The 16,849-nt window shown below is 42.5% G+C and overlaps 1 protein-coding gene across 2 annotated transcripts in view; it reads right to left on the minus strand.

Annotated features, from left to right (window-relative positions):
- Nucleotides 1-6,881: 6,881 nt before the first annotated feature.
- LAP3 (leucine aminopeptidase 3) overlaps nt 6,882-16,849 on the minus strand; it is a 238,053-nt gene continuing 228,085 nt past the window's right edge. For both annotated transcript variants that reach the window (XM_078678427.1, XM_078678426.1), the window contains exons 12-13: nt 14,134-14,246; nt 6,882-7,211 (exon numbers count right to left, since the gene is read on the minus strand). In XM_078678427.1, the coding sequence (XP_078534553.1) occupies nt 7,016-7,211; nt 14,134-14,246 (309 nt within the window). In that variant the 3' untranslated portion in view covers nt 6,882-7,015. The remainder of the gene's footprint in view (nt 7,212-14,133; nt 14,247-16,849) is intronic.

Below are 16,849 nucleotides of genomic sequence, written 5' to 3' on the forward strand. Positions count from 1 at the left end.
TAGCTCAATCCGCCAGGGTAAGAGTAAATATCTGAAACCTAGCGCCAGCTCTATAACACAGTAAACATTTTTGCACACCACTCAGCCAAGACCACGGAGCCTTGAAAAGATCCAACGCAAATGCTAAAAAGAAGTCGGTGGGTCCTGTAGTCTCAGTAGTGGATCCAAAGATGCCTTTTACCCCATTCCTGGTGAAGGGGTGTGAAGCGAAGAGTCCACAAACGAGCCTGGAGTCAATGTAAAATCCACGTAATGCTTTATTGCAAGAAAGAGACCCAGGAAGCGTCCAGGTGGTCCAAAGAACAGCCAGAAATGATTCATTGAGTTCCTAGAACCATACCACACTCTCCAACAAGTTTAGAGTGCATGTCAAATAAACACAAAGGCACTTAAGGCACCACAACTCTACATAGCATATACAATCAGTACGTCAAGATACACGAAATACAAAGGCTACAGTAAGGTACAGACTCTCGCTCTTCTCTGCACCTAAAGGTTAAGGAACAGCTGCACAACCCATATTAAGCTCGTCTCTTAATCTTTGTTCCTTATGGGTGTTTGCGCTGTGGTTGAGACCCACCGGCCGATACCCAGGTTGCTCTGAAGTGGACAGGAAGGATTGTATGTGCAGACTGGGCTAACCAAGATGTACACGAACGAAACTAGTGCGTGTTCACACACGTGGTCCAAATGGGCTTCTCTTGCAATGGCATTTCAAGGCTACTTTCTGGGAAGAAGCCACCTAGTAATAGAACTGGTTCATCTTGGCCTTCATCATTTAACAGTCCCTCAATCCCGTGTTCAGAAGCATCTGTCTGGACAATAAGCGCCCTACTAAAGTCGGGTGCTTTGAGGACATGTGCTGAGCACATGCCTACTTTCAGGGTGTCAAAGGCCGCCTAGTACTCTTCAGTGTATATAACTTTCTTGGGCTGCTGATTTGAGGTGAGTTATGTCAGGGGGCTGCAATAGTGCCACAACCCTCTATGAATGCACGTTCAGCAACCCGGTTCATGCAGATCTCGAGCATAAATGATGAGCTGCAAAGCGGACCAAACTTACATTTCTAAAGGTCTGAAGTTGATACTGCCAGTCATCACTTGTACACCTCTCATGTTAAGATAGGCAGCCAATTAGGGTAAAGCAGGGTTGCTCTATGTAGTGTGGCCTCTGGGATAGCATCCTTCCTGAAAGCTTGGATGCATGAGGAGGAGAGATAGAAGTCAAAGTTGGGTTTGTACTCTAGACAAATCTCATCCATCTTTGTTACACTAAGAACAGGTGACCTAAATAACAGATGCACAGTAAAGGTCACAAAGCCTTTTAATCTGCTTGCTCACGTTGGTAATGGCTGCATGTTAATCCAGCATGGACTCTGCTTAATGTTTGTTAACAGTGAATTTATTAAATAAACAAATATGAAGGAGGTTCGTCTTCCCGAGCAGCTGCACCAAATTTACAAAGGGGGCCAGTTAACAGCTCACTTGGTGCTCCTAGGCAACTCCAATCTATCCATATGCTACAACCAGGAAAAGCACGAGCCAAGAGTGTTTAAAAGGGGGTAAACCCAGGAAATAAGGATGGGGAGACCCACTAGGTCTCTCCTCTTTCGGCATCCTGTCTTAGAATGAATGAATTGAATGAATGAATGAATTGAATATTTGATAAAACGCACGGTGACCAAACGGCTTCCTGGCGCTAGGGACATGATCAGAGCTCAGCAGAGGGAACCCGGGGAAATTAGGAAGGGAATGCCTGAGAGAAAAGAAAAGTTTTAAGGGCTTTGCGGAAGTGAGTGTAGATGGGGATGGAACGGATGGAAAGAGGGAGACTGTTCCAGAACTGGGGAGCCAGGACTGAGAACCGAGTGCCCCCTGTTCTGGATTTACGGAAGCGAGGGATGTGAAGAAGAGAGAGAGGATGAGCGAAGAGTGCGGACCGGGGCATGAGAAGAGACAAGAGAAGTGATGAACAGAGGCGCAGAACGGAAATGAGCCCGAAAGGCTAAGCAGGCCAATTTGAAAAAGGATCTAAAGCAGACAGGAAGCCCGTGAAGTGATTTGAGAACCGGGGTGATATGAGAAGATCTGGGGAGGGAAAGGACAAGGCGAGCAGCTTGATTTTGAATGGCCTGTAAGCGACGGGATTCGTAAGCTGGTATGCCCACGTACAGACCATTACCATAGTCAAGGCGGGAAATGACCAAGGCCATGACTATGGATTTGAGTGCATCGGTAGAAAAGAAACGTGAGAGAGCTGGATTAGAGAAAGTGCAGGCTTCCAGTACTCTTAGGAGCGCTGGGAGAGCCTGCTCTGTCCAATCCTGGTGCTGCTTTCATGGTGTGAAAGCAGCACCAACAATGAGTATGGCAGTTCCCTGCATCTGGAGCTTCCGGAGGAGAGAATACACCTGATGGAGGACGATGTCGTGCTGCGTAGAAAAGTGATTTTTTTGTGCCCCCATCCTGCCCTTTCACCCTCGGTACACGACAGCCGCCACTGCCTGTGACACTGTGGAGTACAAATATTCCGTTTAGGGAGCCTTTGCTTCCGAAGCTAAAAATTGCAGGATAAACTTGAGCACAACATTGTCCGGCTAACACAGCTGCACTGTTTCTAGGACTTTGGTCCATATAGCTAAGTCAATTGAATGAGGAAATGTAGTGGGACTGGCTTAAAAAGAAAAATACTGCACAAGTGTTCTATTGTAGTGAATGTGATCTGGGTTGCAAAGAAGAATTTGAAATAGGGTTTTCAAATTTAATATGATGGGTTAAGTAAGATCTTCATTAAAGGCCTAAGTTGTGTGACTAAATGCTCAAGTAATTTAGAGTCTTTTGGCCTTTTCATCTTCAGTTTTAACTTAAAAATATAAAGCCTTATGCTTGAATTTGAAAAACCAGTGGGGAACCTGGAGGGTCTACACCTTCCCTTTAAAGTCAAACGGGGATAGGTAATGCATTACATTAGTAGGGGTTAGCCGTTCCTTATGTAAACTATGTGGTGGAAACTCGTAAGCCTTTGTACCTTAGGAGGATAAGAATTTAAAATGAGTGAAAGAAGTAGTTCTTAACCTTTTGACTTTCGTGGACTCTCACTCACTACTGGACGCTGGGAAACTATACACAAGTACACAATCAAACAAATACACAACTAATGAAATATTTTATTTAATTCACAAAATAAAAGTGCAATTATCATTTTAATTGAAATGGGAAGGTTTGAGCTTTTAAAAAGTTGTATTTCTAAAAGATGAAGCAATATATTAGCCTCTAGCATATCACTTTTTTGCATGCTCTCTTTTTGTTAGCAATGCCAGTGATGCTTTAATTGAGGTCCCCAATTGCCCTTACTAGATTTCATTTGCTGTAGTCGTGCTGCTTCATGAACGAGGATAGGATATCAAGTTAATTTTTAGGATCCAGTTTCAAGTTCCTTCACATTTGTATAGTGTCTTAAGACTGTGTGTTGCTTTTAATGTCTATATAGTTTATTTATCTTGTAAAATTTACTTTTCTAAATCCCCAGGCGTCCACGACCACAGGTTAAGAACCACTGGTCTGATAGACAATTTACAGTCCAAGGAAGAAAACAAGGATCTATTATACCCAACGTAGCGGGCACCACCAGCCATTATAAGCCCTCTCTAGCGTTAAAAGCCCGAGCCAAGGGCTCGGGCCTTTAACATGGGAGCAGACCTTAAATGGCTGGTAGAGTCAACTATGGAGGGCTCCAAGGTTATTAGAACATTTCGCCCGTAGAGGGAAGAATCTTCTAATTTGTAAAACAAAAGCCTCACAGAGTCGGAGGGGTTTGAATTCCCCTCTGGCTCAGTGAGGCCTTTGTTAACAGCTGTGAATAAACATTGGAATGTTGGAGCTCCGGGCTTCTACCAGCCATTAGAAGCCCGGAGCATTCAATTATTTACAATAGAGCTCACAACATTACAGTGTTCTAACAGTATTTATCTTTCACACTTGTTGGGGAGAGTTGATGAAATGGGGCTTTCCCACACAGTGTGGAGAGGGGAAGTGGTGGGTGGAGATATTGAAGAGATTGTTCCCCTGATGAGGTCGGAAGGCACACAGGTTTGAGTTCTATTTCCTGGGATCCTCACCCTCCGCCTGGGACGACTCCTGGTGGCCCCCCGCCCTGGGCAGCGCACCCAAACCAACTGACCACGCACGCAACCTGGGCTTCATCCTGGACTCCTCCCTCTCCATGACCAGACAAGTCAACGCCGTCTCCTCATCGTGCTTCCACATCCTGCGAATGCTACGCAAGATCTTCCGATGGATCCCCACCGAGACCAGGAAGACGGTCACCCAGGCCCTCGTCACCAGCCGTCTGGACTACGGCAACTCCCTCTACGCCGGAACCACCGCCAAACTCCAGAAGAGACTCCAGCGGATCCAGAACACCTCAGCACGACTCATCCTGGACATCCCCCGCCGCAGCCACATCTCCGGACACCTGAGAGACCTGCACTGGCTCCCGGTCAACAAGAGAATCACCTTCCGGCTCCTCACCCACGCACACAAAGCCTTACACAACCAAGGACCAGGATACCTCAACAGCCGCCTCAACTTCTACGCTCCCACGCGCCAGCTTCGATCGACCAGCCACGCCCTCACTGCCGTCCCCCGCATCCGAAGAGCCACCACAGGAGGAAGGTCCTTCTCCTACCTGGCCGCCAAGACTTGGAACTCCCTTCCGACCCACCTCCGCCTGACCCAGGACCACCTCGCCTTCAGGAAGCAGCTCAAGACCTGGCTATTCGAGCAGTAGCGGACCCCCCCCCAGCGCCTTGAGACCCTCCGGGTGAGTAGTGCGCTATACAAATGCTCTGATTGATTGATTGATTGATTGATTTCATCTGAAACAAAACCTAAAGCCACAATTCCCTTTTTTCACCACTGCTGTGAAATGGATTAATTATTTAGTCATCCTGCTTTACCAAAGGGAGGGAAATTTCGTAGGAGATCTCTAGCCCTCTTGCACCCAGCAGGCCAGGAAACAGACCAGCATCTGGTTGCATATGTGGTAACAGTTGTTAAATCTCCGACTCATCCATGTCTAGGTCCTGTGAGCTAGGCCTTCTTAGATCTGGGGCCATATTATATACAATGTACTTTCCCATTTTGGGTCACGGCGCACCATTCAAAAGGTGCGCCGGGAACAAACAGGGAAAGTGTGCCATATTCTACTGAAAGCACTGCCCTGGGGAAAGAATTCAAGTGAAACACTGAGCGGTTGCTTCAAAGCTGCTCCGTGTTTCACAGTGCAGGCAGCATGCGACCTGCACTTCCAAGATGGGAGAGAGATCCTTTTTCAGACAGGTGCAGTGAGTGACTGCACGCACCTGCAGGACGATGTCTTGGGAGAGGAGGTGGGAAGGGTCCATGGGATCCTGGTTCTTCCCCCTTTACCTCCACCAGAGGGAAGCCTTTAGGAGGTGCACCACCTTTTGGTGACACACTTTCAGAGCGTTTTATAAAGGCATTTTTGCCTCTGGATCTGTGTCAATAATTTGGAGCGGACGCAGTGACAAATTTATTTCTTCCTTTGCATGGGGCCAAGCTCAACTTGCAAATAAAGGAGTGCTGTCTAATGATAGTACTAGCAGTACATATGCACCAGCGCTATCCGCATTACAGAAGGGGGCGCACAAGCATCCGCGGGCCTTTCTGTAATACCGTGGCATATACCTGTTGTGCTCCCGGGGCACAATATATAATATAGCCCCTGGTGTCCTAATTGGTTAAGCATGAAACGGTTTTGAAGTTAGCATTGAACAGTGTTGATGACCTGCTGATTGGTGCACCGAATCAGGGCTCAGAGACGGTTTTGTGTTGGGAGCAGCAAAAGTGGAATCAGAAACAAAGATTTATTGGATGCACAATAAAAGCGGAGGACAGATTTGTTGGTAATTAGACCCGTGTCTGCGAAGTGGAGGAACGTCTGTCAGCAAAAGGAAATAGTACGCTTCATGGATAATAGTGGACGGGCATGGATGACCTCAAAGTGATCATGACTTGGAGAAATAGTGCTTGCTTTTCTCTACATAGGCAGACAACTGCTTCAACACTTTCGAGGACTCTTAACCTGGCATGGGGATTCTCGGATTTTTGAGACAATAGGATAAATCGGAATGGTGTTTCTCTTTGCCAGATGTGTCCATACATTGGTTTTCCATACACCATTCCAGGTGGCACAGCAACAAAAAGTGGGACTGGGTTCCTCTTTATTTTTTTGGGAGAGGGACAACCACGAACTGCAAGAAAAACTTTTTTTACCCCTCTCTTCGATATCCTTGTGATTCATCTAGAGTAATAATTCATAGGAGCCAGATTTGTAGTTTTGTTCTATAATGCACAAGCATTGTTGTACGCAGACTAAAGAGTTTACAACCTGAGAGCCCACACACTTGTTCTGAGACACACACTCTAAAATTGGGACATCATTATACACTTCCTCATTCGCAACTGCTGAACATCACACTCATCTTGCAGACTTTATAAATTAGCTAGAACTTGATATCCTTTGGCTCAAATGAGCATGGTTCAAGACAAGTGGTTATGGGCATCTGACTGCTCTAACACTTCCTCATCACGCACTTTCACCACAAAGAAAGGCTATGAGATGGAGTTTCTTTGATTGATTTATAGAAATCACTTCATTTGTGGGCAAAGCTATGCACACACATTCAATCAGTTTCAAAGCCATCATTCTGAACCTTCTGCCCCAAAAAATCATTGTTTTGTCGCAGAACATGAAGGATGCTGCATCCGAGGATTTAATTGTTTTCAAATTAATGCAAAGAGTTTGATGGTCTCAAAATGAAAAACTACAAGAAATCGTTAAAGAGCAAAACATGAAAATACAATTTATAGATACCTTTATTCAAATATTTAGAACAGGTTTATATATAAATATATATATCAAAAGAGAAGACCACCTTTACATGGCATCTGCATGATTTAACATGTCTTGGGTCAGTGCACAACATTCTATGTTAAATCTTGTGTGGCTCTTCTGAGAGACGAGTTGCAAACTCCACTAAAGTCCTCGTGGGTCGTCCTGCCATGCCTTTACGTAGGTAGGGCACCTCGTCTTTGTTTGACATCACACCAGCTATGTCCAGGTGCGCCCAATGAGGGGCGGTCACGAACTCCTTCAAGAATGCCGCAGCCGTGCACGCTCCTCCAGACCTACAACCAGAAGATAAAATGCTTCTGAAAATGTCCAAAGCAACATTTCACTTGAACAAAAGGTGTCATTCAAGTAAGGCCCACATACACCCCTCAGAACGATCGAACTGGAATGCAGTCCCAAAATGTCTGATCCCCCCCCAAAAAAGTATCAAAAATCCTTTTTTAAGCATATACAAAGGGCGCTCTCAACATGACCCACTGCAAATAGTTTGGATCTATGGTTGTATATCTTATGCAAAATTTTCAATTGAGCAAGCCTTAATTTCGACTGAATGACCACTTTCCTCTAGTTGAATAATTCTGCCATCAGCTCCCTAGGTCAAGTTGAGTGTTATCCTGTACGGAGCGCCAGTCTAAGCCGCTACTCCTCAGCTCATATTTTACATTTAGATTATCCCAAATTCTACCTGTAATATGGATATGGATTTCATCCCCTTTCCCCCACAGTATTCATAGTTTGGAGTAGCTGAACATGTCCCAAGTTCTTTGTTCTGTTCGGACTGAAATGTACTCTGCATGATACAAAGCCGCCTTCCCTTGCACCAGTATCTGGCATCTTGATTTTTATTTTAGGCCCTGACGTTAGGCGAATCTAACAAGTGTACAGAGGCCTAGGCCTGCCGATGACAATAGGAAGTCCAAGACCAGTCCTGTGATGTGAAGGAACGCACCAAGCATACCCCAATAGTGGACAATGGACTACTTACTGTTCCTGACCTGGGTGCAGCACATAAAGCGGTGGTAGCAGTGTACTATCCTTTGTGGTTGGCTGACATTACAATGCATGCCTTTACCATAAATATACCTTTAACACACGAGGTGGGGTGGGGGGTTATATATATATATATATATATATTCACTAAAAAACCATAGGTTATAGACCATATATAGTTAGGAATTAGCATTTAAAAAACCTTATTTTACTCACACAAAACCATTGAAATTCCATATATAGTTAGTTGCACTAACTATATATCGCGCACCCGCAATCCACTGCTGATGATGTCACATATTACATCATTCATGACATGGTCAGTGACATCACTGATGACATCACTGATGACATCTCATTTGACATCATTCTTGTGCTAATACGATAAACCTCTCCAGACTCTAATATAAACCTTAGATACACTCAGTGTATACAGACACTCACACACTGTCACTCATCCATGGAGTTACTCACACACCTAGTCAGTCATGCAAAGAAACAATCTCCCCTCCATTTCCTCAACTATACAGTTATACACACCTTACTTATTCAAACATATACTAACACATATTTACTCTCTTATACAATCCCTGATACAAGTTCACAATGATCCATACAGCCACTCACACATTCAGTGGCTCTCATGCACAGTTATTTATATATGCCAACTCTCACATGTACTGTGTTTTACATATGTACTTACTATGACATGTAGCATTGAGATATCCATTCACTCATCAATACACTCATGCACACAGTCAACCGCCCATGTAGCTGTTTCCACATGCACTCTTGAACTCATACACCTAGTGAATCAACTGCTCACACATCTATGCACAGAGTCACACACCCCCACACAAACTCAATCTCCCATACAAATACTTGGGCAACCAATCAATAACACATATAACCTCTCGTATAGCTAATGATCAACACATGCAGCAGTTTACATCACAACAGACATACTGATGCACACATTCAGACAGTTTAGTCACTAACCCATGCATTTAGTAAGACACATTTATTCACTCACTCATACAGTCAGTCACGCACCTACTAAATCCTTCATCCAGACACTTATACATCCACTCATTCTTCAATATATCAAACATATTTAAACTTTACAGAAACACACAGTCACTGGATGATGTCATCAGTGATGTCATCAGTGATGTCATTTGAGATGTCATCAGTGATGTCATTTGAGATGTTATCAGTGATGTCATTTGAGATGTCATCAGTGATGTCATCAGTAATGTCATTTGAGATGTCATCAGTGATGTCATCAGTGATGTCACTGACCATGTCATGAATGATGTAATATGTGACATCATCAGCAGTGGATTGCGGGTGCGCGATATATAGTTAGTGCAACTAACTATATATGGAATTTCAATGGTTTTGTGTGAGTAAAATAAGGTTTTTTAAATGCTAATTCCTAACTATATATGGTCTATAACCTATGGTTTTTTAGTGAATTTTCGAGGTTTTTTTAAATGCTAATTCCTAACTATATATGGTCTCTAACCTATGGTTTTTTCAGTGAATATATATATATATATATATATAACATCTCTATGGCAAAATGAAACCCCTCATTTTGTTCCTTTGCAAATTAAATGTTTTAAGTGTTAACACTTTATTCCAATCAAGATGACTTCAGGTGTGCCATACTTTTGTCATAAGTAAGACTGTTAGCGCTCTAGTTGTTCTTTAGAACACTCTGGGACATTCTGCCACTGGGCTATAGTTGGGCTACATCTGGCTGATATTTGGGCTACATTTGGGCTCTTTTGTCTCTGGTGGCCATCTTTGGGCTACATTGGGCTCCAACATATATATAGCCCAATGTAGCCCAATATATATTTTTCAAAGTTAATTTTCGTAAAAACCACTGGAGCATATATCTTGAGACATAGCAAAGGCACATCGGGCTACCAGTCCCTACAATTTTGCCAAGTTTTGTGGAAATCCATTCAGCCGTTCGAGCTAAAAGTGAGTCCAACCGCCCTATGGAAAACTCAATGTTAAAAACACGTTTTGGGACCCCCCTTTTTTCTCGGCCCCCGCTTGACGAAACCCCCCCCAAATTTTCAGGGGCTGCTCAGAAACAAAATGTGCCATTTTCCTGAAAATTTCAGCCAATTCCGTCGACAAACGCCAAAGTTATTAGACATAGAATTTTCAGAAATCCCATAGAGAAAAAATCCTAACTATATATACCTACTGGCTATCGCCAGTAGGTAATATATATATATATATATATATATATATATATATATATATATATATATATGGTATGGCTATGTGTGTGTGGATATATACAACAGATTTTTTTTTATTGGGGAGACCCAAACCCGCAATTTTGTTTTTTAATCATTCAAGTTCAACTTGAATCATTGCACATTTAAATACTCTCTGAGTTGGGGGAAATCCCTTCAAACACTTTTTTTTAATTATTATAAAAATAAATATGGTCTTTTGGGCGGACTCCCCTCTTTTTTTGTAAACATACCACTCCAATCCCTTACCCCATAAATGTAAAAATAGCCTTACCACCCTATATCCTTCCCATCCCATAACTAAAAAACGCCATAAGTTTCTTGGTAAAGGCTTACGTGATAAAGGCATCTGTTATAAAGACATCGTTGTAAAGGCTGACTCCCTGATTTATCATGTGACTAGAGTTTATCTGACTTACGGACTACTGACTCCAAATGTGTAGAATTCCGTTTTTCGGTGTCATTCAGAACTTTGCTCTGACCACCCGTATGTCAAGTGCATGGTAGTAGGACTCTGCATGTATGTGGGTAGAAGTATTCAAGCCATGGGATCCATTTCAGATGCCTCTGGATTCGCATGAAACAAGATGGAGGATGAGGATAGCTTCCCCAGATAATGAAAGTGTATTGCTTGGATGTGAAGATCCAGGTACTGAAGTCAAGGAAATGGAGAGGAATACTTTTAGAAATTCTGTTAAGGTTTTTGTTAGCAAAGGGCTGTTCATTTGTTCTTCCTGACCACTGCCATTTCGTTGATGGTATCTTCGACAGGGTCTGACAACTTCCAACTTTCAGACTTCCCTAAGCATGGTCCTCTCCATGAGCTTTTTTTCTTCTTCATAATATCATCCTTTCATTTCAACGATTTTGTTGCAGCGCCCCACACTTTAATCGCTGTGACAATCATGCGAGGCAAAGTGTCAGCTCTCTTCCCTCTATAAATAAAAAGCAAACATATTTTACCTCCCATGGCTAACCTATCAGTAGATAGTTCTTCTAAAAGGGAGTACGCCCACACATTATAAGGAAGTCACCCATAGGTAACCCCGAAATCTGGGCAGGGATATCCACTTCCCTTATATCTAACTGTGTATCTTGATCTATAAAACTGGGGCTTCTTTGGGATTCAGATTAGAGTTATTGATATTGGATAAATGAATGAAGATCCAGTAAGGGATGTATGGCAGAATGTTTGATAAAAAAATTAGGACATATCATTTTAAACAGGATGGCCCTATTAAGCAGGCTCAAGGGGCGTCTGCACCAAAGTATGGCACAGCCAAACAATTTATTGATGAGCACCAAAAGATTGTGTGCCTGAAATTGTTCCAAGGTTGCAGCAATTTTCACAGTCACAGCATCAACAATGGTGAGATGGTATCTCACAAGTAGCATAAGTGTTGTCCTAGGAATAAAGACAACATTGTCCAACCAATAGTGATCCTGAAGGGCACTCCAAACACCTTAAATATATACAATACACAATGAACCAAAGATCAGACAAAATATGAGAATGTGTCCACTTGTAAGGAGAAAGGTTCCTTATTGCTATTACTTCACTAGAATCAACTGATCAATGGGCCCTGTTATGTTAGACTAGCTTATATAGCGCATGGCTACCCCAGCAACGGGGCGTCCCAGCGCTTGCAGACATGCCAGGTCCTAGTATGGTAAAGGAGGTGCTAGATGGATGCAAATAACCAGGTTTTTATGTGTTTCCGGAATTGCAGGTGATTAGTAGTAGCCCGGGCTTTAGGGGGGATAGAGTTCCAGAGCTTAGGGGCCAGGTACCTGAAGGACCGACCACCAGCTCTGCCCCTCCGAATTCTGACAGTACAGGCCAGTGAGAGATCCGCTGGTTGTTGTGCGCGCGCAGGCGTATAGAAAGAACACAGTCCCTGCAGAGTTAGGGGGCCAATGTTATACAAGATTTTGTGAGTGAGGCAAAGGATTTTGAAATGGATGCGCTGTTGTATAGGAAGCCAGTGTAGTCGACGGAGAAGGGGGGACGTGTGGCAGGTTTTGGGTAGAGCAAATAGAACGCGGGCGGCAGCGTTCTGTGCTCTTTGCAGCCTATTTATTGCCGTCAAGTTGGATCCCAGCATGAGGGCGTTACAATAGTCCAGGTGAGATAGAACTGAGGCCTGGACTATGATCTGACGAGTAGCAGGCTCAAAAAAACCTAGAATGGGTTTAAGAGAGCGAAGACGCCCAAAGCAGGTGCCTGCCACTTTTTGGGCATGAGACTCCAGGTTGAGAGTATTGTCCAATAGCACCCCCAGATTTTTTACCGACTCCTTGGGCAAAGGGGCAGGTCCCAGCGCCTGAGGCCACCAGTGCTCTTCCCAAGTCTGCATGCCATTACCAACCAGAAGTACCTCTGTTTTAGAGGCATTAAGCTGAAGGCAGTTATTAGATAGCCACCTTGAGATCGCCAAAATGTCTTCCTGGAATTTGATTTGGTCCTCCACATTGTTGTTGGAAAAGTTGAAAATAAGTTGTCTGATCAAGCACACCAAGGGTTCTGTTGCTAAGGTAATAGCACTGAAGAAAGAGGGAAGCCCTGCCTGGTTTCTCTTTTTAACTTGTCTGACACAATTCTATTTACCTTAACGATTCAATTACCCATAACTGCTGCAGAGGGTTTGTAAACAGGATAGCAAGCTATGGTATGAAAACAGTCCCAAAGCCACTTGCCTGTAGGAATCTGAGTAAAAAGCAATATTAAATGTAATTAAATTATTTATCAGCATCAAGGGATCATATTGCCAGTGTGACGTCCAGGATATTTTCCTGGCTTGACAAGTATAGAGATCGGGCATGGACACAAATATCGTCTAGTAAGTGTGGACTATGGAGGGAATGGATGGCAAACATCTGGTAGTGAGCATGTTAGCGCAAACTTGGGTTTGCACATTTAGGAGGGAAAGCGAGTGGTAAGTCTACCACTACTTCATGGGTTTACCCAGTATGTGCTTTGTAATAATGGAAAGACTCATATCTACCAGAAGACTAAGTGCATAAATATGCGTATTATACAGAAATACATTTCATACCTAGTGACGTGACTCCTTTCCAGGAGCGCCTACATTCGTAAGAGGTGAGAAAATCCCAACAGCATGGAACCCCCCACCCCCCAATAGCAGTACAGACCTTGCTAACAATATCAATGATTAGTACTTTAAAGCATTGTCCCATATATTATAGAATGCTAACACCAGATCACCCACTTACATTATTACATATCAGTTTGGGAGAGTAGTCTTATCTCAATTTATCTTTTTTTTTTCTACAGCAGGATACCGGATCTAGCTTAGGTAAAGGTAAGGACTGTGCAGCTGACTGGTCAACAGACTCTGGTGCCTTTGACACTTTTGGCAGGTCTCTAGAGGACTCCTTTCCACGCAACGCACCTCTGGTCAGTGTCCGCAGAGGTGGGGTTCACAGTCACTTTCTGTACAGAGGTCTCTGAATTTCCTCATATATTTATCAAAGCTCCTTTGTTGTTTCTGGACAGCCTGTAGTATGGGGTTGGACCCACATTCCGTGTTGCTTCCAACATTTTGTCCCAGTTTCGAGGAGTAATGTTATTTACCTTTGGTAAATCATTCTTTCAAGTGGATAGACAAATTGCAGGTTTCTCGATGCTTGCCCTACTCACAGTTCTGTAGAGTGGACTTTCAGGAATCATTAAGGTTTCACGTTTTACACGCTGACACCTCATTATGGTCTATAAGCCACACTGAATAAAATGACATCAGCACCTAGGGGTTACACCTACATGCTGCTCTGTGTCTTCATATCTGGAGTCAAATGTTGTTAACACACCATTGACCAAGCTCATAACTGCAGCTAGAAAATTTGTGGGAAAGACACATGGGAAAAGTAAGCATCAAAATAGACCAGCAAAGAAGTAGTAAAGTACCTGCTATATTTGCCAATATTGTTTAGATCTGCAAGCTGCGACTCTGTGATCTGTTTAGTGTAATGTTCAAAAAGAGGCATTCTCCACACACGATCTCCTGTCACAATGCTGGCCTGCAAATAAATCATACAAATGTACACATTTTGTTTGGCATACAACTTTTTTGCAAAACAAGGACAAAAAATATTGCTTTTGTTATTTTGGTCTTGAGAATGCAGTGCAAGCACATTAGATATTTCTATACAATCTACCTTTCTCGGTGTTTGTCTCTTCAAGCCAATAAAGCACTAGTTAAACCTAAAGGGCTCTGCTCCATAAGGCCGAGCTACTGACTTTGCCAAGGCTTTCTTCACTGATACTGGTGTGTGAATGCATAAACTAGCAATGGGTTTTCTTTAAAGAAAACCCATTGCAAGATGGCTGCCGATGCTCATATACATCAAGACACACAGCAACCATTTTTTATTTACTATTCTAGCATGTAGGACGCTTTTAAGAATGGTGAATAAAAAGTTACGTTTAAAAAAAAAAGTGGACACCGTTGCAAAAAACTAGAATAAACAGCCTGATAGCACTTTACAGATGCTGGGTCATTGTTATATAAATTTAACTGAAACATAAAAATTAAAGTGGGGAGGGGTAAAAGGTAAGCAGCGCCAAACAGCACTTGGGAGCTGCTGGGATGTCATACAAAAAAAAAAAAAAAAAAGAAACGCAACAGAAATCTAAGTATACCATATATAGGACTGCGGGGAGGGGGGGTTGGGGGGGGGGGGTATAAAATAAAAGTCCATTGGTTGGCTGACACAAGGAAACATGTACACCCATGGAGTGCTGATAAATAAAGAAAAGAAACAGGGCAGAGATCAAGGAAACAACATGCACACCTATGGAGTGCTCATAAACACCAAGCATTACCAACGCCAATTGATTTCACCTTTCAAAGACGTTAGCTGACCGTTAGGTTTTGCCAGTGCTTGTTGCCAATCTGGAAAAGCATTGTTGTAGCATCATGACATATGTGCATTACCTCGCATGTAACTGCATAAGTCATGATGCTGTGGCCATTAAAAAAAATATATATATATTCCAAGATGTGGCCACCGTTGGTACCATCTTAGCATGATAAATTCAAAAACACAAAAAAAGTTGCACAAAAGGGCAATATATATAAAGGCGGGTCCTGGTACTCGACTGCAGCTACCAGACCTTCTAAAGCTAAAAAGACAACAACAAAAAACAGGACAGCGAGGGGGCAACAGAGGAGAGGACTAGGCAGGGGTGAGGACAGTAACCTCACTCAGTTGAGTGGCATGGAGCAACAACACCAGCAGGAAGAGAAAGGGTAGCAAAGGAGACATTGTGGTTGGGGGGGGGGGGCGAGTGGCGGTGGAGGATAGGATAAAAGATTAAAAAATAGTAAGACAATAAAATCTGACTGTGAGGGTCGGGGAAGCAATGGACAAGCTTAAGAGCAACACTGAGATCGCAGGGGGAGACGATAAGAAGCAGCACATGGGGGTAGAGAGCAATAAAACATGTGCACTGCCGTGGAGTGGTGAAAGAAAACAATAATTCACAAAATGTAAGCAGTGAAAGGTTGCAAGTCATCCAATCAAGTCATCCATTCAAAAGTTATGCTACATGAAATATGTATTGAATTTGTAACCATACTCTACACCTAAAGGAAAGTGAATTGGGAAAACATAAATAACATATGAATTAGATCAGCCTGAGGAGAATTAGAGGGCCAACATTTTGCAGATACACTTGATGAAAACTTAGAACATTGTATAGGAGTATAATATAATCTATGGTAAATAAAAAGGAGGGATTGATTAATAGCAGCTGTTCTAGAAATGTTATAGATACGGGGCCAGATTTTAGGCCAAAATGCAACTGCACAGCCTACACCCAAATCTGTTTCCCATAAAAGTTCTCCCTCTTTTAATATTCTTAATTTATTTTAAGGTACATTGTATCAATCTATTCATCCCTCATTTTCTACTAATACATTACTAGATATCTTATAAGCAATTGCATTTTAACAAATTCTCTTTAATTGGAAATCCTCAGACAAGGTATCATTTAAAGTGTGGTGGGACTCTTTGTTTACATCATAAACTGGATATTATGCATAAAAAGCAATGTTCTTCTCCTCCTAATGTTCAAAGTTTATGGTTGCCTCTGACTGTATTTCTTATGCAAGTCGATGTTAATGTGTCATGTACTGTTCCTACATTGTCTGAAAACTTTGATCCTCCATGATTAATTCATTCTCTGTCCTTCTTTAGTATTTTTTTTTCCTTTTTGTATCTGACGGGATAGGTCTAGCTTTTAGGTACATATGGTGCTTTCGCTTGTTTGTGGACATGGTATAAGGTGTATATTCTGCTTTATATCTAGGAATTTCCCTTATATCTTTCCCCGCCTTCTCCCCCCTCCTTCCCTTCCCCAAAAAATATATAAAGACTTTAGTATTCAATATATGCTTTATTGTCGATATTATCTTGCTATTTTGTTCTTTATTCTCAATTGTTATCATTTCTTGAAGTGTTTAATAAAGTTTTTTAAACACAAAAGTTATGCTACATAGGAGGGACAAACACACGTAGAGGGAGGAGTGTCAAGTAAAGTCAAGATAAACTTTGTTCGGCAGGAAGCCATAAAAGCACACAAAAAACCTGAACACATATTTTTAAAATAAGGTTTATAA

The sequence above is a fragment of the Lissotriton helveticus genome, chromosome 2_2, assembly GCF_964261635.1.
Source record: "Lissotriton helveticus chromosome 2_2, aLisHel1.1, whole genome shotgun sequence".
NCBI classification, from domain to species: Eukaryota; Metazoa; Chordata; class Amphibia; order Caudata; family Salamandridae; genus Lissotriton; species Lissotriton helveticus.